Source organism: Scyliorhinus canicula, chromosome 17 (assembly GCF_902713615.1).
Source record: "Scyliorhinus canicula chromosome 17, sScyCan1.1, whole genome shotgun sequence".
Taxonomy (NCBI): Eukaryota; Metazoa; Chordata; class Chondrichthyes; order Carcharhiniformes; family Scyliorhinidae; genus Scyliorhinus; species Scyliorhinus canicula.
In genome coordinates this window covers 59,989,190-60,014,167 of record NC_052162.1, presented here as the reverse complement: position 1 = coordinate 60,014,167, position 24,978 = coordinate 59,989,190, and the positions used below count along the sequence as shown (strand labels likewise).

Here is a 24,978-nt window from a genome sequence, read left to right as displayed (position 1 = left end):
CAGAACCCAGATGATTGCACGGCTGGGGTGGATTGGAGCCGTGTTGACCAAGGAGCTCCTTAAAGTCCCAAGTCTTGCTGATTTAACCAACCGTAGCTAGATTTACAGTTGGGACACTACAATTGCTTCACTCTTCCCTGGGTGAAGGGTGGGATAAAGATACGAAAAGAAACTCAGCTGGTGCTTTCACTGCCATTGACTCGCCAGTGCCCCCTGCTGGAATTTACCTGCCTAGGGTCATGGGTAAGAGTAAGGATGGGCTTGGCTGGGATGCCCTGCCATGACTTTAAAGGCTATTGGTGCTCAATGACTCGCTTCACACATAAAGCACAGCCAGCTATTGAAGTACTGGAGGGTAACAAATGTTAGAAGATTCAAACCCCTGCTTCAGTTGATATATTCAGGATAGGGAGAAAAGTAGAAAACAAATCATCAAACTTTTATTTTACACATTATTAGATAGACAATTTGAAAGTTTATTTTTTTTAAAGTGATCTTTTCAAGGGGTCTTGCATGTTGCTTAATATTGTCCATTGAAAGAGTAGTCCAAACTAAGAGAAATTCTTCAGAAAAAATAACAGGTTGTAGGAAAGCAGCAAATTGCAGACTGATGTCTTTATCTCTAGTTATTAACTGCTTGAACTTTTCATTTCTTGACTTTTGATGGTGAGATGTATTCAGTTTAGCTGCAGAAAGTTTCTAATTGCTCAGTTTCTTCTATGACCACTGTCTCTGTTATTGTCTCTTCCCTTGTAATGGCTGACGTTGTCAGGGTCATCCCTCTTCTCTTTGTGCTTGATGCTATCACAATTTGAATCCCGCTCCTCTCTCTTATTGCGATCGTACTTCCTGTATTTTTCTCTGTCATCATACTTTCTGTCAAACCTGTCTTCTTTGCGCATTTTCTCTTGGTCATGCTGCCTTTCCTCGTCGTTTCTCAGCTCTCTCCCATCACCGTGGGTGAACCTTGTTTCTCTTTCTGACCTTTCATTGCACGCTCCTCTGCCGTTTTGATCATCTCTTCGCCTTTCTTCTCGCTCCGAGTTCCTGGACCGACTTCTCTCATTATGCTTCTCTCTGGTTCTCATTTCATCAACTCCATCTGTTTGTTTCCTTGCATCTCCTCTTCCTCTTTCGTCATTCCTGCGATCCACACTGCAATCCTGAGTAGTGTCCTGTTTTGTACTAGTGTATTTCTCATATCCTGCATCCTCTCTTTCACTCTTGACTCTTACAAGTGGTGGAGGGGATAGGTTCCGGCCAGAGCTTTTGGCCAATTGCTTGGTGGCTCGCTCCTCGCTCTCCTTCTTCGCCAGTTTGAATTTTTTCTCCTTTTTTTCTTTCTTTTTTTTCTTTTTCTTTTCTAGAGAACAAAAAAAAAATGTTCCGGTGAATTCTGGCTCACAAAAAGGGGCCATGTTAGCCCCAACAAATAACTTCACTTCTCTTATCAGCACCCACTATCAACATCAAGGATTCTCGGGTAGGACGTAGCACAAAAAAAAATCTGCATTCTGTGCCAACCTCAGCAGACCACCAGCATTATCATTTCTTTTCTCACATGGCCATGTTTGTAACCTTACTGACCAAGTTATTCATCATCGTGACTTTGAAATATATCAGCGTTCCTTCAGTGTTGCTGGATCAAAATCCTGGAACTCCCTCACTATCAGCACTGTGGGTGTGCCTACACCTTAGGGATTGCACCATGTTCAAGAAGGCAGCTCACTTCCACCTTCTCAAGAGCAACTGGCGATGGGTAGTATGCTGGCCTAGCCAGCAATGCCAATATCTCATAAATGAATAACTAAAAGATTGCCAATTCATACTGAATTAGAGGCCCTTTTGAGCAGTGCTTCAGTAGGCACTTGGAACTGGACTGAGACTAGCCAAATGCATTTGATGCAGGTCTCTTCCCTCGGTCTGTTTCGAACTGGTCAGTTTGATCTGGATTTTGAAGAATCCAGAGGAGAAAAGCGAGGTCACTAGCTCGCTGAATACTAAATACAATTCCAGGAGTGTGGGGATTTTGAATATCAAACTGCAGCTGCAACTAGTCCATTTTATAGAGCCAGTACGCCAGTGACACACAGTTGTTGTAAAACAGTGACTCATAAACTCTTATTACCTAATTTGCCCAAACCAAAGCTTTGGCAAAATCCAATCCGTAAGCCATTGACCCACACATTTCACTTCACATACCTTTCTTCCGTTTTTTAGCTGACATTTCACTAACATCCTCTTCAGACGACGCCGAGGAAACTGGTGCTGGAGGAGGTGCTCTTGGTGCACAGCCTTCCTCTCTCAGTCTTTTTGTCACATCATCAATGTCTTCATTATCCTTTGGAGGACGGTAATTGGCCACATGATCAACACGGATTGTCCTCCCCTTTATCTGAAAGGTGGATAAAGACAGAAATTGCAATACCGTAAATGTCAAAGCTAGTCCTTATAGCAGATTGTTCTAATCATGCTTACCCACTGTGTTCCTTCAAGTGTCTATGGTTTCTTGATGCTCTATTACTGGAGAAAATCTGCTTCTATCTATCCCATGCCAATCTTTCACGAGTTAGCATATTAAGTGTTCTGCATGATTGACTGGACTAGAACCTCACTCTCGTGGTCAGTGCATATGCACGATACAGATTAATGAGAGTACTTGCATAATACTGGCATACAATAATATGACAAAGATGATTCAAATTCAGTAAAATAAACAGGTTGGAGTTTTATTTCATTCTTCAACAGCCTCGGAGCACAAGGCAGCAGCAAAAGATATTTTTTCAGTTCAAGTTTACAAAACTTGTATATTTTCTTGTATATCTTGTCTAAGAGTAGGGTCCTGTTGTAGGATCACTGGAATATGTTCAAACACTCATTGACGCTGTTGATTTAATCTGGATATAGTAACATCAGCAACACCAAACAACAGTTGCAGCCTTCGTTGCAAAGGATAAGAAACCCTGTATATATCTTATAAACTAAATACAAATATTACCCAACTTTATTAAATATGGCACTTTAAAAACAAAATCAATCCACTACTAGAGCGACTTAAATTTCATTTTAACGTCTTGCAATAAGTTTGCAATCTACGTATTAAAATTGGCAACAGCTAATGGTGGCATTACTACTGCATTCCAAGTTAGATTTGTCAATAGCTACACACTGGACTGGCAATACTTCAGAAGTTTAAAATTCTATTGTAAAGTTCAAGCCAGATTATTTATGTGCTCACAACTTTTGAAATGTTAAATCACTTTAAATTTTGAATTTGTAGTGACAATTCTAATCAATTAACAGAAGTTTAAAAAATCAGAAGTCACTAGATACTTGTTCAGAAATACTTAAATGACTTATTTGACGGTAAAATGAGCAGCTGAGCCCTACAGTATGAAAAGGTGCCAGATTTGATAATGCCACCATGAGTTAACTTCTGGGAGAGGCAGTACAGGAAATATAACTGGCCTCAGCCAGGGCTCACTCATGCATTCAGGGGAAGCCACCATATGCATGAAATTAACATCCATGTCCATAAAACCATCTAAAGTTTACATATGTACAATGGTCACTTGGAAAAAGCTGTTTGACGATGCCACTGACCAAGGAACAGAAGCAAAATGAATCAATGCCCTCTCGAATTATGGACAAAGAATAATTTAAGTGGGGAGTTAAAGGAATGGTCTTACATCATGTCCTAGAACTGCATGATCAATTACCAGTGAACTTGCAAACATGATGTTTTCTTGTATCATACATCTTCCTATGTTCTCTGAGGTACTGTTACAAGAAAAGCACTCATCAATTACTTGCTGACTTTTACATTGATTAAATCAGGCAAAATACTGATCGTATGTTATTTGTAAAAGTTGAAATGTATTTTTTTTTTACAATTAAAATTATTGTGGACAGAAGGTAGTCCCATTTTTCTGTATGGAATACTTTCAAAATATTTTTATCTTGTAATTTACCCCAATTTTCAGTCTGGCTTATCCACAGCCGAGAAAGCAAGCACATTATCTGCCAGATACAATATTGATGGTGGAGAGAATCTTTACATGATCTTCCTCCTGCATTCATACCCACCTTGATTCCATTAAAGTTGTCTACAGCCAAAATGGTGCTTCTCTGATCCTCATAGCAGATAAAGCAGAAGCCTTTTGATTTCCCAGTCTTCTTGTCTCGAACCAGATTGATGTTAACAATCTCCCCATACCTGTCACATGAAGATTAATGGTTTACTACATTTATTCTGTCTCTCTTACAGCACATTTATTAGAGGTTACATCTCACCAGATACACCATTGCCGTCTCATCTCCTCAATAAACCTCCCACTCAGGCTCTCTCACATGGAGTTAGACTCTGAATTTTCCCCCATCCACCTTCGCTCTCCGATATCCCAGGCCTCCCTCTCTGACTAACTGTATTGAATGTCCACTCTTGCAGAGAATGCATCTGATCCAGGAGAGATCGCCCAACACACTAATCTGGAAGGGCCTGTGGATCACAGGTGGTGAATCCTTCTATTCAGAGACCACCTCACCAGCTGTACATCGTGTCATTTCCCAAACTATCTGCGGAGGTTGCATTGCTGTCATTGCCAGATGTTTACTGGGTCTTTCTCCCCTCCTTTCCTGGTACTGTTTCCCTGTTCAAACTAGTCACCCTTTTCTTCCTCTCTTTTAAAGTTAGTAGAGCATTTTATTCTCTGCTGCTCCAACTGCTATTGAGTAGTTCAGGGGCAAGCAGGGGAGGAAAACCAGAGAGAGAACTGTTACTCCGGCACATTTTGCTGAAAGTGACATCAAATGAACAGTATATATCTATCTCATCCTACACAAACTCCATTTCTTCCCAACTTATCGACACTAACTCCTTCTCAGATTTCACCTTGTCTCTTGCCTCCACTCCTGTCTATGCACTTAATTCTTGTCCTTATTTACAAATCTCGCCACAGGTCATCTACACAACCTCCTCCAGTCTTAAAGTTCTCTGGCATTCTGTATAACCCAGTCTTTCGCACCATGTTTCCTTCAGTGTAAGATAATTCAGCCACCTTGGTTCTTCTCTGGATCTTCCTCTCAAAATCTATTTGTCTTGATCCTTTCTTCCTCGCTTCTAAAATCATTCTGACCATGCATTTAGTCTTCTCTCCTTGCTCTTCCACTCCTGTTTGACGTCTGCTCTCTGTTTGAAGCACCTTGAGAGGTTTTATTACATTAAATGTATTGGATAAATGCACTGCATTGTTAGCAAACTGCAGGAAGGTGTGAAAGCTGTGAGACTGTGCCACCTACTGGCACAAAACCAGACTATTTTCACCAATCCTGAAATGATAAACCAAATCAAGCACACATTGCTCATGATACTGTTTTTGAGACAATAAAAGATTTGTGATTATAAAGTGGCTTTTGTGGTGCAAAGCACTTTCAAGCTAATGTTGTATTTTTAAAATTCAGTCATTGTTGCGATGTAGGAAGCGTGGCAGCCAATTTGCACACAGCAAGTTTTGGCGAACAGCTGAGCAACACAGACCAAGGTTCGAGATTTGATAATAATAATCGCTTATTGTTACAAGTAGTGATCTCCAATGGTTTGCGCTGTTAGGTGGTCCCAATCGATGCAGTGGCAGGGTCTACTACAATTAGTCTCAGTACCATTGCATCCGAGAAGGAAAGCTTAATTAGTATCTACTCCCAGGCTCTGTTCTAAGTGCGCAAGGATAAACATCAAATGACGACAAGATCAAGCTGCACCAGTGATTAAAGAGCCTAGTCACTTGATTGAGGAATTCAAGAGGGGCGTACCTGTGGAACTGCATGTCAGCATATCTAGTCTCAGGTGGAGAAAGTGAGCAGAAAAATGGGCAAGGAAAAATAATACTTACTGGGAAAACACACAGATTATGTCTCCTTCAGTTAATTCGTAGGGCAAGCCACCTAGAAACAAGAAAATAGAGGGTACTTACAGACAAAACCAAACTCTTCACACATCACAGCTGATGTTTGCATAGCCAGGGCCAGGAGTCTGCACAATCAGTACTACACTCAGCTTAATAAATATAAGATCTGGGGTCGATATCACAAACATTTTCCAATAGAAATTTATGCTATTTAACCATCTGATTACATTTTCTGTTTATTATTGGCGTTCAAATCTTCATACCAATGGCCTAGGAAATAGCAAAATTAACAGTTTTCACTCAAATAAATAAACACAATAGAACTTTTTAATGGAATACAAAAAAACATCACATTTTCTCCCCCACCTTTCAGTACCTTCCCCTTCTCGGAGAGTGCTTCTATCAGTCCAGCTGAGCAGTGATACTCAGTAAATGGTTTCTATTTCATCAGCACTATTGTGAAATCTCACACCAGGATCAAGTACCAGGAGCTGACTGTGTGAACTCAATCTGTGCCATTTCACAATATTATCAAATCCTGTTCACACCTGATTCCACTTCAAACTGTCACCTTCATTAAAACCCTAATGCCCAAGAAACACTGCCAATCTGCACTAGAAATGGCTAAGATATCACCTCCGGCAACCCCCCCCCCCTCATTTAATGCCTTTGTTTTCCTCAGTCCTCTCACCTGCCTGTATTTTGACTTTTGTTTGTAAATTATTGGAATGAGAGGCAGCAGTGTAAATAATCCAATGGGCAACCAAGCAGCAAAGTGGACCAGAAGGTGGTACTGTACAAGGAAGGGATGGGTTAGTAAGCAGCACCACAGACAGTGGGAAACATGCAGTAGGCCACTTTCAGCATCTGTTAACCTTTTTAATATTTGACATTCCATTTAAAATTTCTATCTAAGGTTGAGATTGATTGACTTTAGAACTTTAAGGAAATGAAGGGATTTGGGGATCAGGCAGGGAAATTGAAGTTGAGGTCAAAGATCAGCCTTGATTTTAATCAATGGCGGAGCGGACTCGAGGAACTGATTGGCCCACCCCATTCCTACTTGTCATGCTCACCAGAGTTGGATTCAGCAAATCTACATGTAGGAAAAATGTGAACAGCAACCCATACGATAGGATGGGGTTAAAAGTTTAATTTTTCAGACACATTTTTAAAAACACACGGCTGAAGTGTTGATACCAAAAGCCCCACCCAGGTGGGCGACAATAAACGAATAAGCGTTAGAGGAAATAAACGTTAAAAGAAAATATTGATTGTTCAACCTTTAAAACATTTTCCAATTGAAACACTCAAATTGCTTGATTGAGAAAAATCTTTTGACAACAGTGGCTTCCAGTAAAAGCTCTCCTTTGACCTAGTTTACAACTGATGGGAGCAAGTCTTAAAAATGAGATACCTTCTCTGAAATCGTCTTAAAGGAATCCTCAGCAGAGGTCAACCCATGACACAGGCAATCCCATTAAATTCAACAAGAATTGAAGTCGTTCAATTCTTGAGATTAGAATGGAAGCATTCCAGTCTTGGAGCGGAACTGACTGGTCAAATTACTGAAGGTTTTTGACTGTAGGATGTAGGATATTAGAAAGGCTGTTTGTGCCTCAGTTTTTATTTAGACATGGCCAGGGAAACAGGTTGTCATTAGCAGAGGAAGAACATCAACACTGCTGAAAAAGAGGTGGACTCCTTTGTTAAGGAGTTGGGCGCAGTGTGACTGAGTTTTCTGGTTGTTGGGGCTGGCAGGTTTAATTGTTGCACTGTTGTGTTTCAATGTTGATTCTTGTATTTTCCTGTTCTTGTTGGGGTTGAATTTTTACAGTTTGGGGTTTAGTTTTATGTGGGGTTCTGTTTTGATTGCTATGAAAATAGATAGCTCACTGGTCGGAGCTCAATGGTTTATGGGGTTTTTAGCATTTTGTTGTTTGTAACTATTTTTCTTAACTCTAGTGAGCCTCCCTGCTAACCTAAGAGTTAGATGACGCGAGCAGCATTGAAGGGTTGGCTGCAGCCCATTATAGTAGTTTTTTTTAGATAATGAGCTGAAGACTTCTTGTTTTGTTTCGGTTTGTTAGTAGCTTTTAGATGTTCGTGCTCGCCTTGTTTCTATTTGTACGCACGTTTGGGTGGGGTGGTATCCAAAGGCAAGGGTGGTGGGAGTTTACTACGGTGCCTACATATTTTTCTTTGTTTAGTCTTGGGATTTAGTTTGGCGGCCACCTTGGGTGGGCCTGGTTGCTGCACCGTTATGTATCCCTTGGTAGAAATAGCTGATTCCAGATTGAGGGGGTGTGGGAGACCCCTAATTTGTTTGGAACGTCAGGGGATTGAATGGCCCAGTGAAAAGGTGAGAGTATTTGCTCATCAGAAGAATTTAAATTCCAATGTGGCGTTTTTGCAAGAGCAATGTGCAAGACCTACACTTGTGGGTCAGGGACCAGACAAGACTGCAAAAGGGGTGGGTAGGGCAAGTCTTTCACCTGGGCTTCGATAATAGAGCCAGGGGTGCGGCAATATTAATTAATAAAAGGGTTCAGTTTTTTGCCTCTAGAATCTTGACCGACCCCAATGGCAGACATGTTATTGTCTGTGGCTCTTTGGCAGGCACTCCAGTAGTTCTGGATAATATCTATGACCCAAACCAGGACAATACGAATCTTTTAATAATCTGCTGGCCTCCCTCCCCAATTTGGATTTGCATCAGCTTATTTTGAGTGGGGACTAATCGTGTTCTGAACCCTAGTCTGGATCGGTCCAAACTCAAATCTCTGACTCCAAAGGCGACCAGAACTTTGTTGTTTTGCATGGAGCAGATTGGGGGGGGGGGTTAAGATCCTTGACACTTTTTGCACCCAAGTGACAAAGATTTTTCAAGCATCAGGTATTCTCGCGGATCGATTTTTTGTGATGGATAGGTCTCTCCTCCCTTCAGTGGTTCCTGCTGAGTACTCAGCGCTTGTGATTTCAGACCATGATCTGCACTTTGTTGATTTGGCCTAGAGTCAGGTCCCTCCCAGAAATTTTGTGAACACATGTCCACTGCCATTGGGGACTATATAAAATGTAATAAAAGTGAGTCAATCTCACCTTCCATGCTGTGGGAAACTCATGGGGTAGGCCTCGGAGGGAGATTATCTCCTATAATGCGCACATGGTGAAGACAGTGAGGGCGGAGCAGCAAAGGTTGGTGGACTCCATTCTTGAGGTGGACTACCAGTCCATACTTGCCCCTATCCAGGAGATGTTGGCAAGTGGGAAAAAGCTGCAGACACAATTCGAGCAATTGTCAACAGACAGAGCGGTGGGACAGCAGCGATGCTCGAGGGGCATGACTTATGAATACGGTGAGAAGGCCAGTCATCTTTTAGCTCACCAGCTGAAGCGACAAGTGAGTTTAATTTAATTCTTATTTAAAGCTCATTCTTAAATGCGGATAATAAGTTTATTGCCAAAGTGCTGGTGCTGCGGCTGGAGCCCTGCTTTGGCAAGTATGGACTGGTAGTCCACCTCAAGAATGCCAAGAGAGAATATCAAACTAAGCTAGAGTCACAGACAGTCTCTCGGCGGTTGTGGCAAGGACTAAACAACATAACGGGCTACAAAGCGAAGCCGAGCAGTATCTCTGGCAACAGCACACCCCTCCCCGATGAACTTAATGCATTCTATGCTCGGTTTGAGCAGGTAACCAACAATCCGCTGTCGAGTGCCCCAGCAGCCCATAATTCACCCATACCCACCATCACAGTTTCCGAAGTCAGATCGGCCTTCCTGAAAGTGAACCCACGGAAGGCGATGGGCCGGGACGGGATCCCTGGTCGTGCACTCAGGGCCTGCGCATACCAGCTGGCAGAGGTATTCACAGACATCTTTAACCTATCCCTACTCCACTCCGAGGTCCCCACCTGCTTCAAGAAGACCACCATCATACCGGTACCAAAGAAGAACCAGGCAACATGCCTCAATGACTACCGCCCGGTGGCCCTGACGTCAGTTGTAATGAAGTGCTTCGAGAGGCTGATCATGAAGCGCATCACCTCCATACTCCCGGAACGCCTTGACCCACTTCAATTTGCATACCGTCGCAACCGGTCCACATCAGACGCCATTTCCCTGACCCTGCATTCATCCCTAGAGCATCTCGAAAACAAGGACTCCTACATCAGACTCCTATTTATTGACTACAGCTCCGCCTTCAACACCATAATCCCAGCCAAGCTCATATCAAAGCTCCAAAACCTAGGACTTGGCTCTCCACTCTGCAACTGGATCCTTGACTTTCTGACCAACAGACCACAGTAAGTAAGAATGAACACCAACACCTCCTCCACAATAGTCCTCAATACCGGTGCCCCGCAAGGCTGCGTACTTAGCCCCCTACTCTACTCCCTGTACACACACGACTGCGTGGCAAAACTTGGTTCCAACTCCATCTACAAGTTTGCTGACGATACGACCATAGTGGGCCGGATCTCGAATAACGACGAGTCCGAATACAGGCGGGAGATAGAGAACCTAGTGGAGTGGTGTAACGACAACAATCTCTCCCTCAATGCCAGCAAAACTAAAGAGCTGGTCATCGACTTCAGGAAGCAAAGTACTGTACACACCCCTGTCAGCATCAACGGAGCTGAGGTGGAGATGGTGAGCAGTTTCAAATTCCTAGGGGTGCACATCACCAATAATCTATCCTGGTCCACTCACGTCGACGCTATCACCAAGAAAGCACAACAGCGCCTATACTTCCTCAGGAAACTAAGGAAATTCGGCATGTCCACATTAACCCTTACCAACTTTTGCAGATGCACTATAGAAAGCATCCTATCGGGCTGCATCACAGCCTGGTATGGCAACTGCTCGGCCCAGGACCGCAAGGAACTTCAGAGAGTCGTGAATACCGCCCAGTCCATCACACGAACCTGCCTCCCATCCATTGATTCCATCTACACCTCCCGCTGCCGGGGGAAAGCGGGCAGCATAATCAAGGATCCCTCCCACCCGGCTTACTCACTTTTCCAACTTCTTCCATCGGGCAGGAGATTCAGAAGTCTGAGAACACGCACGAACAGACTCAAAAACAGCTTCTTCCCCGCTGTCACCAGACTCCTAAATGACCCTCTTATTGACTGACCTCATTAACACTACATCCTGTATGCTTCAACCGATGCCAATGCTTATGTAGTTACATTGTATATCTTGTGTTGCCCTATTATGTATTCTCATGTATTTTCTTGAATTGTTTAATTCCCTTTTCTTCCATGTACTGAATGATCTGTTGAGCTGCTTGCAGAAAAATACTTTTCACTGTACCTCGGTACACGTGACAATAAACAAATCCAAATCCAAATCCAAAGGCGATCTCGGAGCATCAGACAAGCTTCGTTATCGGTTGATAACTGTCGGCCAATATACACTGCCTGCTAAACATTTGATAGAGTGGAGTGGGAATATCTATTTGAGATTCTTGGGAGGTTCGGATATGGTCGCAAAGTTATTTCCTGGATTCGACTACTGTAGGGCCCTCGCTGCTCGTGTTTGTACGAATTTCCTGAACTCCAGTTACTTCCTGTTAAATAGGGCCATGAGACAGGGATGCCAATGGTCTCCGTTCCTGTTTGTTTATGCAATAGAACTGCTCACTATAGCACTGAGGTCCTCTATTGTAAGGAGTGGGATAAATCGGGAAAGGGTGAAGCATCGGGTGTCCCTTTATGCAGATGATCGACTTCTTTATATTACGGACCCAGTACTCTCTGTTGATGAGATAATGAGGCTGCTTCGGAGTTTTGGCTCCTTCTCTGGGTACAAGTTGAACTTGGACAAGAGTCAATATTTCCTGGTCAACCCCAATGAGGAGATCCCAACTGGGGACGCTACCTTTTCACCTTGTCAAGACTAGCTTTCATTATCTGGGAGTCCGGCTGGCCCATAATTGGACCTTGCTTCATAAATGAAATGACACTAATCTGGTCGAAAGTGTCAAGTCAGACTTAGAGGTGGGATAACATCCCCCCCCCCCCCCCCCCCCCCCGCGCATTGTTGTCTTTCTCTCCAATAAGATTTTCGTTGAATCCAGATTTTCCCTGGTGTCCACCCTGAGAACTTGGAAGCAGTACAGGCAGCATTTTAAGCTCTGTTCCCTGTCTTTGCTGGCCCCCATCTGCAACAACTACTTTTTTCCGCCAGCGGATTTGGACTTGACGCTTAAGTCATGGAGGGGCCGGGTTTGGAGCCCTATTTGTGCTGGGGACGTTTGCCAGTTTTCTTTTCTAAATTTAGAGTACCCAATTCATTTTTTCCAATTAAGGGGCAATTTAGCGTGGCCAATCCACCTACCCCGCACATCTTTGGGTTGTGGGGGCGAAACCCACGCAAACACGGGGAGAATGTGCAAACTCCACACGGACAGTGACCCAGAGCCGGGATTGAACCTGGGACCTCGCCGCAGTGAGGCAGCAGGGCTAACCCATTGCGCCATCTTGCTGCCCGACGTTTGCCAGTTGTAAGGAGTTGGTGGAAAAATTACAACTGCCCGGCTCCGATCTTTAGGTAGTTTCAGATTCACGATTTTCCATCCAAGGATTTTCCCTCCTTTCCCTTAGCACCTTCCTCTTCCCTGTTAAAGAGGATTTTGTCTTTGGCCAGGTCTGGTGGGGGAACTATTCCAGGCAAATATGGCTCCATCCTCTCAGTGGAATTAGCTCCGTTGAGGGAGGATAAATTGGGTCTCATTCTGGACGGTGAGGTGTGGAGTGCAGCCCTTCAAAGGGTCAATCACACCTCTTCATGTACTCGGCTAAGTTTGATTCAATTCAAGGTGGTGCATAGAGCGCATCTGACTTAGTGGTTTTTTCTCTGGGGTGGAGGACAACTGTGAGCGCTGCTCTCGGGGACCGGCTAACCACACTCATGTTCTGGTCTTGCACCAAGTGGGCTTCTTTCTTCAACACCATGTTGGAGATACTCAAAGTTGATTTGGATCCATGTATGCTTGTGACCATATTTGGGACACGCCGGTGCTTCAGTCAGGTTGAAGACGGATGTCCTCACCTTCGCCTCGTTGATGGCCCGGAGATACGTTCTGCTTGAGTGGAGGTTTCCTACTCCGCCTAGTGTCTCAGCTTGGTTTGGGTGACCGCATATCTTTTTTACATTTGGAGAAGGTTCCACCATAATAATAATATTCATTATTAGTGTCAGAAGTAGGCTTACATTAACACTGCAATGAGGTTACTGTGAAAATTCCCTAGTTGCCACAATCCAGCGCCTGTTCGGATACACTGAGAGGGAATTCAGATAGACCAATTCACCGAACAAGCACGTCTTTCGGGACTTGTGGGAGGAAACTGGAGCATCCGAAGGAAATCCACGGAGACATGGGGAGAATGTGCAGACTCGGCACAGACAGGAATGGAACCCGGGTCCCTGGAGCTGTGAAGCAACAATGCTAACCACTCTACTACCATGCCATCCTATCAGAGGGTTGGTATAAGGGTCTACCTAAGATGGTAGCCATTCATTTAATTTTTTAAGGAGATAGTCACCATCAGCTGTTGTGGGTTTAGTTTAGTTTTTGGGATTCAAATTAATATATCCGTTTGCTTGTGAGTCTCTTTCTTCCAATGTGTAACTTTGGTTAATTGAGTTTTATGGTTTTATTTATTATGGAAAAAATTTCAATAAACATATTTTTTAAAAAAATACATTTTTCATCAAAACTTAGGCTTGCACTCATCAAGACAATTCGCAAGAACCCCAAATATAGAGGGAACAACAATGTATACAACCAGCGAATGGTTGTCACTTATTTTGTTTAGCTGAAACAGGTGTTCTTTCTCAACAGATCTTACAGTATCTGTGGAGGACAGAACTAACATTTTGAGTCTGGATTACTTTTTGTCAGCTGTGACGAAGAGTAATCCAGACTCAAAATGTTAGCTCTGTCCTCTCTCTATAGATGCTGTCAGACCTACTGAGATTTTCCAGTATTTTCTGTTTTTATTTCAGATTCCAGCATCCACAGTAATTTGCTTTTAAACATTTTCTTTCTGTCTGCAAAGATTAGGGCCCTGTGTATTAATATACATAGCTTTCAAAACACACACTGTGAGCCTGAGTGACAATCCATAAATTGTATTGCTGAAAAAAAGTCAATTTTTTCCGAAGGTTTTGTCTTGCACTCATGAGGATAATCACAAGAATACATTGCAAGACAAATTGAGACTGTATGAGAAGAGAATACAGATTGGTTGGCAAGTGGACTCTGATTGATTGCGGTGTTCACCAATACTCAAATTCTATCAAAGTACTACCAAACAAATCTTAAACGGGTTGCCAGCGTTAATTCTTAGCTCACTGAGAATTATTTAGCAAATGTTGTCCAATCAGAATCAGATCTAATGTTGGGCACTGTTTGAGTTTTGCAAGCACAGGCTGGTTGGATACTGTCTGTACCTTGCCCATTGTAAACAACAGAAGGGACATGCTATCTGATATGATGCAGAGGCAGTGGTGTAGTGGTATTGTTGCTGGACTAGTAATCCAGAGATCCAGGGTGATGCTCTGGGGACCCGGGTTCCAATCCCACCACAGCAGATGGTGAAATTTGAACCCAATAAAATCTGGAATTAAAAGTCTAATGATGACCATGACTCTTAACTGTCCTTTGAAATGGCCTAGCAAACCACTCACTTCAAGGGCAATTAGGGATGGGCAATAAATACTGGCCTTGCCAGCAATGCCCACATCCCATGAATGATTCAAAAAAAAAATGCCAGCCTTTGGTTTTACAGCCTACATACCTAGCATCACACTGACATTGAAATTCATATATCACATTACTCATTTGTGCATTTTGGCTTGACAGGAGCATCCTGCTAGTGGCAAATATCACTCGTGTTGCTACTGTATAGTATCAGCGTTAAACGGCTAGCTTCAACCGTTGCTCAAATATTTGAGATACCTTGCTTTTCGGGGGTAATGTGACGTAGATTGGGCACATTTCAGGACCGAAAGTGATGGCCTTAGGCCCGTTCATGAGTTTGTGCAATATAGAGCAAAAAATGATCTGATCGGGTAGCTGCTATCCCACGGGATGCCTATGATGTATCCCATTTCAACATCAATGAAGAGCAAATGGCTCGGGCCCTATTTATATGATTGCTGATGAGGCCAATCCTATGTTGCGTGGAACTGTAAGAATCTCAATGTGCATATTGACCAGTGAAGGTAGGCTTGCGGTAGAATGTGGTAGAAAACGCCCAGCAGATTTCTCAACTAGTACCTCAAGGAAAGAACTCTGGTTAGAGAAGTCAAAAAGAATCTTGTTCAGTTCAGAGAGCCATTTAGTGTTTGTCATGATAAGTTAATTCATAGAATAAGTTTTACAATAGTAGAAACTTATAAAATAATTGATGGGGAAAGGTGGAAGAAATAGAAGATTGAAGAGGGAGGTTATGCTGGAACTGTATAAAACATTGGTTAGGCCACAGCTGGAGTATTGCGTTCAGTTCTGAAACCCATGTTATAGGAGGGATGTGATAGCACTGGAAAGGGTGCAAAGGGGATTTACCAGGATGTTGCCTGGGCTGGAGAATTTTAGTTATTAAGAGAGATTGGATAGACTTGGATTGTTTTCCTTGGAGCAGAGGTGACTGAGAGGGGACATGATTGAGATGTATAAAATTATGAGGTGCATCGATAGAGTAGACAGGAAGAAACTTTTCCCAAGGGGCACAGATTTAAGGTAAGGGGCAGGGGGTTTAGAGGGGATGTGAGGAGAAACATTTTTTATCCAGAGGGTGGTAGAAGTCATGAACTTACTGCCTGAAAGGGTGAAGGAGGCAGAGACCCTCAAAACATTTAGAACTATTTAAGTGTGCACTTGCGATCACAAGGCATACAAGGCTATGGGCCAAGTACTGGAAAATGGGATTAGAATAGTTAGGTGGTTGGTTTTTGCCGGCGCAGACTCGATGGGCCAAAGGGCCTTTTCTGTGCTGTATGACTTTTGACTCAGAATGAAAGACGACCACAGAGAAGGTGCAAAAGGGGCAGGAATTAGGTGCCATTCACATTGCAAAGAGAGACAGATAGGACCAGACCACTGCATAAGTAAATTTAAATTTACTTTCATAGTACAGGAGCCAAAATGGTTTGAAGCCATTTTATTAATAACAAACTTTTAAACAGAGAATGTGGATTTACTATTTCTATCCAACTAGGACCGAAAGATTTTATTATTTTTTTTTCCAATTAAGGGGCAATTTCATAGAATCACTACAGTGCAGAAGGAGGCCATTCAGCGTAACAAGTCTGCACCGACCCTTCCAAAGAGCACTCTACACATGTCCACCCCACTCTATCCCCATAGCCTAACCTGCACATCCCTGGACACGAAGGGGAAATTTAGCATGGCCAATCCACCTAACTCGCACATCTTTGGACTGTGGGAGGAAACCGGATCACACGGAGGAAACTCACGCAGACATGGGGAGAAAGTACAAACTCCACACAGACCCAAAGCTGGAATTGAACCTGGGTCCCTCGTGCTGAGGCAGCTAACCACTTTGCCACCCTATTTAGCGTGGCCAATCCGCCTACCCAGCACATCTTTGTGATGTGAGGGTGAGACCCGTGAAGACACTGGGAGAACTCCACAGTGACTGGACAGCGACCCAGTGCTGGGATCGAACCCTGGTCCTCAGCACCGTGAAACAGCAGTGCTAACCACTGCGCCACCCCAAGATTTTAATATTAAACTGAAATGTGTTGAAGTTTCCATGGCTATTGGACAGCTGGTTTGTGATGCAGAGCAAAACCAACAGCACGGGTTCAATTCCCGTACCGGCGGAGGTTATTCATGAAGGCCCCGCCTTCTCAACCTTGCCCCTCACCTGAGGTGTGGTGATCTTCAGGTTAAATCACCACCAGTCAGCTCTCTCCCTCAAAGGGGAAAGCGGCTTAAGGTCATGTGAGACTACGGTGATTTTACTTTTACGTGGCTAACTTTTTAATAGTTACTTAGGAAATTATGTTTTCATTATATAAACAGAATTAGCGAAAGGAAAGTAGCAGTGCACTTACAAATCACAAATCCTGATTATACAAGAGTTAAAGAGGTTACAACAATATCTTAATTTGTTCAGGCTGTTGACAGTTGGGGATTAAATCTAGGGCAACTAGAAACAGTTAAATATGCACCATACATTAATCCAAGACTGGTATATTAACCGGCAGCACAGTGGTAGCACTGCTGCCTCACAGCATCAGGGACCTGGGTTTGAATCCGACCTCGGGTGACTGTGTGGAATTTGTACGTTCTCCCTGTGTTTGTGTGAGTTTCTACCGGGTGCTCTGATTTGGCCATGATCAATACGTAGGATAACAGGGATAGGGGTGGTGGGCGGGCCCTGGTAGAGTGCTCTTTCGGAGGGTTGGTCCGCACTCGATGGGCCGAGTGGCCTTCTTCTGCACAGTAGGGATTCTATGGTAATTGCTACATATAACATATCTGTCCTGTAACCATCTCTTTTCTTGCCAGGAGGTTTCTGGTGTTCATTTAGGAGTTGCCAAGGTGAACCATAGTACAGAAGGAGACCATTTGGTCCATCCAGTCTGCACCAACCCCATGAAAGAGCACCCTATCTAGACCCACTCCCCCACCCTATCCTGTACATAACCTGCACACCTCTGGACACAAAGGGACATTTTTATCATCGCCAATCCACCTAACCTGCACATAGTTGGACTGTGGGGGAAACCAGAGCACCAGGTGGAAACCCACGCAGACACAGGGAGAAAGTGCAAACGCCACACAGTCACCCAAGGCCAGAATTGAACCCGGGTCCCTGACGCGGTGAGGCAGCAGTGCTAACCACTATGTTGCCCCAAATCAGGTGTGTGTCCTTAGAGGTGCCGTGTGGTGAAATGTGCCAGAGACTGAGTTTCAGGCAAAACATGTCCAGAGTTATGGTGCACAGGGAAAGATAATAAGTAACCCCATCTCACACTGCCCCTTTCTTTCTTTCTTTCATCATCCTAATTAGAAAATCTGCTTTAGATCTTTCCACGTAACGCTAGAATTCAAAAATAAAATTTGATACACCATACGTTTAGCAATACAAAAGAAAATAAATCCAATTATATTTAGATTTTAAACAAACTAATACCTCTGGCCATAAGTTACCGTTGCCACTAAAACAATGACAGATATGAAACAAGATTTCACTTACCCAGAAAGATCCAGGCACTGTCCTTGTACTCCGAATGCCAAGACACTTTATCTTGAACACCCAGCTCTGCCTCTCTTGCATTTAGCTCATTGATGAGTTTCACTTTTGTGAGTGGACTAAGTACAGGGATTAAAAAAACCAAAATGATTGATTATAAGATGTGTTGAGACTATGGTACTCAAACAAAACATTAATTTATCAGGTCCAAGTGCATATTCCACTGATGGGAACTTTTATCACGCTAATTGAATCAAGGTATATGATGGATCATTTTAGGACAGTCACACTTATATTCCAACACCCTCTAGACTTGGTCTCTCCAATGCCCTCTGTCTGCTCCTTGACTCTACTCCACATAAATGGCATCTCACACAGAACTCTCTTCACAACAATCTATTCTATCCTGCACACTCTCATGCTCACCAATTACTCTAATTCCCGTTCAACTCCACTAGCCATTTGGATCACATCACATAGCTTTCCAAATTCTGATTACTGTTTCATAATTTCCCCCTTGTCTCACACACTACTCCTGCAAATTCCTTCATTCCCAACTTCCGGAATCCAGACTACTGTGTAACCCTCCCCCTCTACTAGGAGATAGGGCCTTCAGCTATTTCAACACTCCATCTCAGAATTATCTTGTGGTGGAGGAGCACGGTGGCAGAGTGGTTAGCACTGCTACCTCTCGGCACTGAGGTCCCAGGTTTGATCCCAGCCCTGGGTCAGTGTCCATGTGGAGTTTGCACATTCTCCCCGTATTTGCGTGGGTTTCGCCCCCACAACCCAAAGATGTGCAGGGTAGGTGGGTTGGCCATGCTAAATTGCCTCTTAATTGGAAAAAATGAATTGGATTTCTAAATTTATATTAAAAAAAAGAATTATCGTGTGGAGCTGCATGGTGTTAGTGGTTAGCACTGTTGCCATACAGCTCCAGGGACCCGGGTTAAATTTCGACCTTGGGTGACTGTCTGTGTGGAGTTTGCACTTTCTCCCCGTGTCTCCATGGGTTTCCTCCGGGCTCTCCGGTTTCCTCCCACTGTCCAAAGATGTGCAGGTTAGGTGGATTGGCCGTGATAAATTGCCCCTAAAGTGTCCAAAAACGTTAGATGATGTTACTAGGTTACGGGGATAGGGTGGAGGTGTGGGCTAGGGTGGGGTGCTCTTTCTCAGGGCTGGTGCAGACTCGATGGGCCAAATGACCTTCTTCTGCACTGTAAATTTTAAGATTCTATGAACCACTCTGCCTCTTATCATCTTCACTTTCCTTCAAACAAAAACCTCACAGGGCAGCACGGTGGCGGATAGAACTGCTGCCTCACACCGCCGAGGTCCCATGTTCGATCCCGGCTCTGGGTCACTGTCCGCATGGAGTTTGCACATTCTCCCGTGTTTACGTGGGTTTTGCCCCACAATCCAAAGATGTGCAGGGTAGGTGGATTGGCCACGCTAAATTGTCCCTTAATTGGAAAAAACTAATTGGGTACTCTAAAATCATTTTAAAAAAGAAAAATAAAACTCTCAAATTCATGCTCAAAACTTGTTCTTGTTCCTACTCTATGCCTGTCTCTCTGTGAAGTGTTTCAGAATATTTTGCTGCATTGTTACATTAAGCAGTCTCATACCTGCAAACTCAGACATTCAGAAACGCCAACATATAATGAAAGTTGACAACTCAACAAAAATAAATGCAATGGAAAGCAGCCCAGAATCGAGTTAATTCATCAAAGCCATTGAATTAAAGGTGAGTGAATTTAAATTCCTTTTTATTACATTGGATTTCAAGACTTTTACAATACCTCCTCCACCTCCTTGAAAGATTCAACAGTCTTAGAAAGTTTTGAACGAATGCTTCTCTTTTGTCCAACTCAGTGGGACTGACCCTGCTTGATCTACTTTTACCAATCCATCTGTAGTCAGGGTATCTCCAACATTGGCATCATCTCCAAACTCCTCCAAGGATCGACCCATGGTCTCCTCCCTCTTCTTCAACTACGACACGGAACTTGGAGCCATCATCTACAGAGATGGGGTCAGCTTTGCCATGATACCCTCTCCGTTGTACAGTGGATGATGGAGCTCTCATTACCTTTTCACAGACTGGGAAGCCCCAAATGTCTCAGCCAAGGTGGGATGATGGAGCCATTTCCCCCTTGTTGCAGCCATCAATCTTTCATATGAATTTGCAACCATCATCAGCCAATCATGCCTCTTCCAGAGGTCCCCAGCATCACAGATACCAGTCTTCAGCCAATTTGATTCACTTCATTTGAAATGAAGGAATGGCTGACAACACTGGATACGGCAATGCCAACAACGCTGACAACATTTCAGCAGCAGTACTCAAGACTTGTGGTCCAGAACTAGCCATACTCTAGCAAAGCTGTTCCAGTACAGTCACAACACTGGTATCTACCCAACAATGTGGGAAATTGTCCAGGTGTGTCCTGTACATAAAAACAGGAAAATTGCAATCTGATTAAGCTCGGAATGTGTAGACAGTGCTATCAGGTAGCACTTACACAGAAATAACCTACTCATTGATGTTCACTTTAGGTTCTGCCAGGGCCACTCAGCTCCTGACTTCATTAAGTCTTGGTGCAAAGATGGACAGAAGAGCTGAACTCAAGAGGTGAGAAGAGAGTGACTGCACTTGACCGAGGGCGGCATCAAAGAGCTCAGTAAAATCAACGTAAATAGAAATCAGGGGGAAAACTCTCTGCTGGTTTGAGTCGTATCTATCAAAAAGAAAGATGGTTATGGTTAGCGAGGCCCTCAGTCCCACGCCATTGTTGCAGGAGTTCACCAAGGTAATTTCATGGGCCCAAACTGCTTAATCAATGACTTTCCTTCCATCGGAAGGTCAGAAGCGAGAACAGTTGCTGATGCCTGCACAATGTTTAGCACCATTCGTAGCCCCCCAGATACTGAAGCAGTCCATGCCAATATGCAGCAACATTGGACAACATTCAGGCTTGGGTTGATAAGAGGCAAGTAGCATTTGCACCACACAAGTGCCAGGCAATGAACATCTCCAACAAGAGAGAATCTAACCACCTCCCCATGACATTCAATGGCATTACCATCGCTGAATCCCTCACTATCAACATTCTGGGCATTACCATTGAACTGGAATAGTCATATAAATAATGTGACTACAAGAAATGGTCAGAGAATTGGAATTCTGCAGTAAATAACTCACTTCCTGACTCCCCAAAGCCTGTCCAGCATCTACAAGGCACAAGTCAGGAATATAATAGGATACTCTCCATTTGCCTGGATGAGTGCTGCTCCAACAAAACTCAAGAAGCTTGACACTATCCAGCAGAAAACTGCCCTCTTGATCACCCCCCTATTCACCACTTTCAATATCCAGTCTCTCCACTACCAACGTGCAGTGGTTGCAGTATGTACCATCTACAAGATGCACTGCAGCAACTCATCAAGGCTCTGTCGACAGCGGCTTCCAAATCTGTGAATTCTACCTCTAAAATGACAGGGACAGCGGATTATGTGAACACCACCAGTTGCAGGTTGCCCTCCAAAGTTCACACCATTCTGATTTGGAACTACATTGCCATTCATTCATTGTCCCTGGGTCAAAATTCTAGACTCCCCTCTTGAACAGCACTGTGGGTGTACCTACACCACATGGTCTGCGGCCGTTCAAGAAGACAGCTCGCCACCACCTTCTCAAGGTAATTAGGAATGGGCAACAAATGCTGGCCTAACCAGTGACACACACAGCCTGTGAAAGAAAATACATGCACCTCACTACCTCCTTGTCGTGATAGTGAGTGGATAATGCATCAGGATCACAAAATCAACTACTCTCCTGGTCAACACACAAGCAAAAAACATTCTCACTGACTGCTCTGAACACAAACTATGGGACCACAGCAACTTGCAGATACAAACAATAACATTTCGTTAATTGGGTCTGTAAACATAAAATTGAATCTTTGTATCCCTTTGAACCATTTGTAACCGTGCTAAAAGAACTGGGGAACTGACAGGGGAAACTTTCATAGATTGAACAAACTGTTAATCAAAAGAAACCCTTTTAAAATATATTAATTTCAAGCAGCAATTTGGCCATGACTGACATCTGTAAACATCACTGAATCCCCCACAGACTGACTGCACAGACTTCTACCCCTTGTTCCCAAACTACACACGCTTGTAGAACAGTGACACATACAACAGATTTAGTCCAGCTGATCTGATGGGAGGTGGGATTGTCTGATTCGAGTGCAAATCTTAATTTCAAAATGAAAGAAGGTCTGTACTAAGAGTTAAGGACATATTACACTCAAAGATTAAGTTAGAAAACAGTATGCTATGAGGTCGTTTCAGACTTCTACACAAGTTTCCTTTTTTTTTTAAAATTGGTTGTAATTCCTCTTCCATGAATTCCCAGAGTGAAGAAGTTCAGTTTTTTCTGATGAATTTACATTTGTCTCTTTTACACTGTTCACCTTAATTTCTTCCAGGCTCAGTACTTTCCTAAAAGCCGTCCATCTCGAACATCTTCCAATGCCCATCTAGATTTGTGTGCTGAGGTTTTTTTCCATTCGCCAGATCATGGTTCAACAACTCACATTTCCGCTGTACTCCTCACATACTGTGTAAAATCCCTAAAAGTGCATCACGGGCCAAAGGGGAGGATAACGGGGAAGGGGAATGGGGAATAAGGAAAGGGGAACAGAAACAGAGGGAAGGGCTTTAGGAGATTTTTGCAAGTAGGAAGATGTCATGGTCGAGGGAGGACATCACAAACGGTTAAAGCAGAGTGGCTGACAGATTTCACTCACTACCTGTGGTCACAAAAAGGGTTATCATTGTTTTAATGCTAATGACAGATTCATTCCATAGGCCAAACTACTGCTGACAACAAACACTTCAGCTCAGATACTCTTTGATCACAGTTTATTCTGCTCAGTGCACTGCCACCCATCACCTTGACCCTTCTATTCGAAATGAATGAAGAGTTAGTGCTGAAAACAAGCTCTGTGCAAGCAGCAGTTTTCAGAGGAAATGGCTGCAGACTGGCAAGAAAAGATGCTGAACATTGACCATCATACGGCAAATGACAGCCCCGAGGAATCTCTTGTGTTCATACCAAACATATCCGTCCCTCAGTGAACGTATTTCGAAAACCAGTAACGTAATCATTTCAATCTCCAACTCACTTCATTTTGCAGCAAAATCCGCGGCCCCTGAAGCAGGAGCTGCACTTCCCGGGAGTGAAGGAGGAGTCGAGCAAGAGGAGCCACAACAGAATCCCGGAGCGCTCCGGCCACACCACCACCTACTGGTGTACAACACGAATGACAAGCTGCTCATCTCGCAGTCACTTCACTTCTCACTTTAGAATTTTGAAAACAATACGCCATATGGGGATTTGTATAAATGAGGATTGAGTCAATGTAGAGGTAGAAGGAGATATGAGTATTGTTAATAATTATCAGTTCTGACAAAATGTCACCAAAAATGTTGAGATAGAGAGATGTTGACTTGCCGGGGAGGGGGGTATGACTGAAGGTGACCAGGGACGGGCTGTAGGGCGGCGATGTCCCCCCCATCTGAATGGAGTGGCCAGGCATGGACTTTCATTGCCATGCCCACCCCTGCACCCCCACCCTCTGCCATATCACCCCCCCAAACCAACCGCATCACACGGCCTACCCAAGGGCAATGCCCACAGTAGAGCCTATAGTGGAGAGCTGGACAGGGGCTGTGTGGTGAATGAGATTCACACGGTATTATAGTTACCAATGTCACTCTGTTCCATATGTATCAATATTGTAAGTGCAGTTGCACTACCTGACCACCAGGGGAGTAGCTCTGGGAGTACTCGCGAGTTTGTACTGGGCTCCCCCCTTGGCTCTGCCCAGAACTCCTCCCCCTGGAGCTGCTGTATAAAGATCCGTGCCACAGAGTCAGCCACCAGCCAGTTTACCGAAAGTTCGACGGCTAACAGGCTGGCTCTGTTGTAAGTATATTAAAACCGCTATTCTAATCCTACAAGCACGTGTCCGTAGAATTGATGGTTCCATCAATTTAATACTTAAAAAACAGTCGAAGTAAATCATGGAAGCAGCCCTCAAGCCCGGACGCCTAGAACTCGACCCGCAGGATGCAGAGGCTAAGGAAATTTTTTCCCACTGGCTGAGATGTTTTAAGGCCTACCTGGCAGAAGCCAGCACCGCTGGAACAACGGAGGAACAAAAACTCAGCCTACTGCATGCGAGGGTAAGCCACAGAATCTCCACACAGCTAAATCCGGATGGTTTTTACACCGCAGCGCTTGCGATATTGGACAAAATGTACATTAGGCCTAGTAACGAGGTTTATGCATGCCACGTGTTTACGACTCGCCGTCAGCGGCCTACAGAAATGCTAGCCGAATTAGTACGGGAACTGAACAATCTTTCTAATGACTGTAATTATCGAGCCGTTACCGCGGCTGAACATAGGGAGCTTGCTGTGCGGGACGTTTTCGTAGCGGGCCTTAGATCTAACTATGTGCGCCAAAGACTGCTAGAAAAGGGGGCCCAGGACTTAGGTACTACTGTGGAGGCTGCTACCACTATGGAAGTCTCCTTCCGCAGCCTCACCTCGTTTCCCGCGGACCCCGCGACCTCATCGTGGACCCCCGACCAACAATCCCCCCAGGCCTGTGCCGCACGGCCCCCCAGCTACCGCGCTGCCAAAGCCAGTTACTCTGCTGCCCCAGCCTGCCATTTCTGTGGCCAAAGCCAGCACCCGTGGCAGCACTGCCCAGCCGGATCCGCGACCTGCAGCAGCTGCGGGAAGAAAGGCCACTA

At 44.1% G+C, this 24,978-nt stretch overlaps 1 protein-coding gene across 1 annotated transcript; it reads right to left on the bottom strand.

Moving 5' to 3' along the window:
* Window positions 1–418: 418 nt before the first annotated feature.
* rbmx2 (RNA binding motif protein X-linked 2) lies at window positions 419–23,443 on the bottom strand. Its single transcript, XM_038775314.1, has 6 exons — window positions 23,341–23,443; window positions 18,149–18,264; window positions 5,889–5,940; window positions 4,087–4,216; window positions 2,203–2,395; window positions 419–1,363 (listed from the first exon to the last, which is right to left on the bottom strand). The coding sequence occupies exons 1-6, from the start codon at window positions 23,343–23,345 to the stop codon at window positions 708–710; spliced, it is 1,152 nt and encodes a 383-aa protein (XP_038631242.1). The 5' UTR covers window positions 23,346–23,443; the 3' UTR covers window positions 419–707.
* Window positions 23,444–24,978: the final 1,535 nt, after the last annotated feature.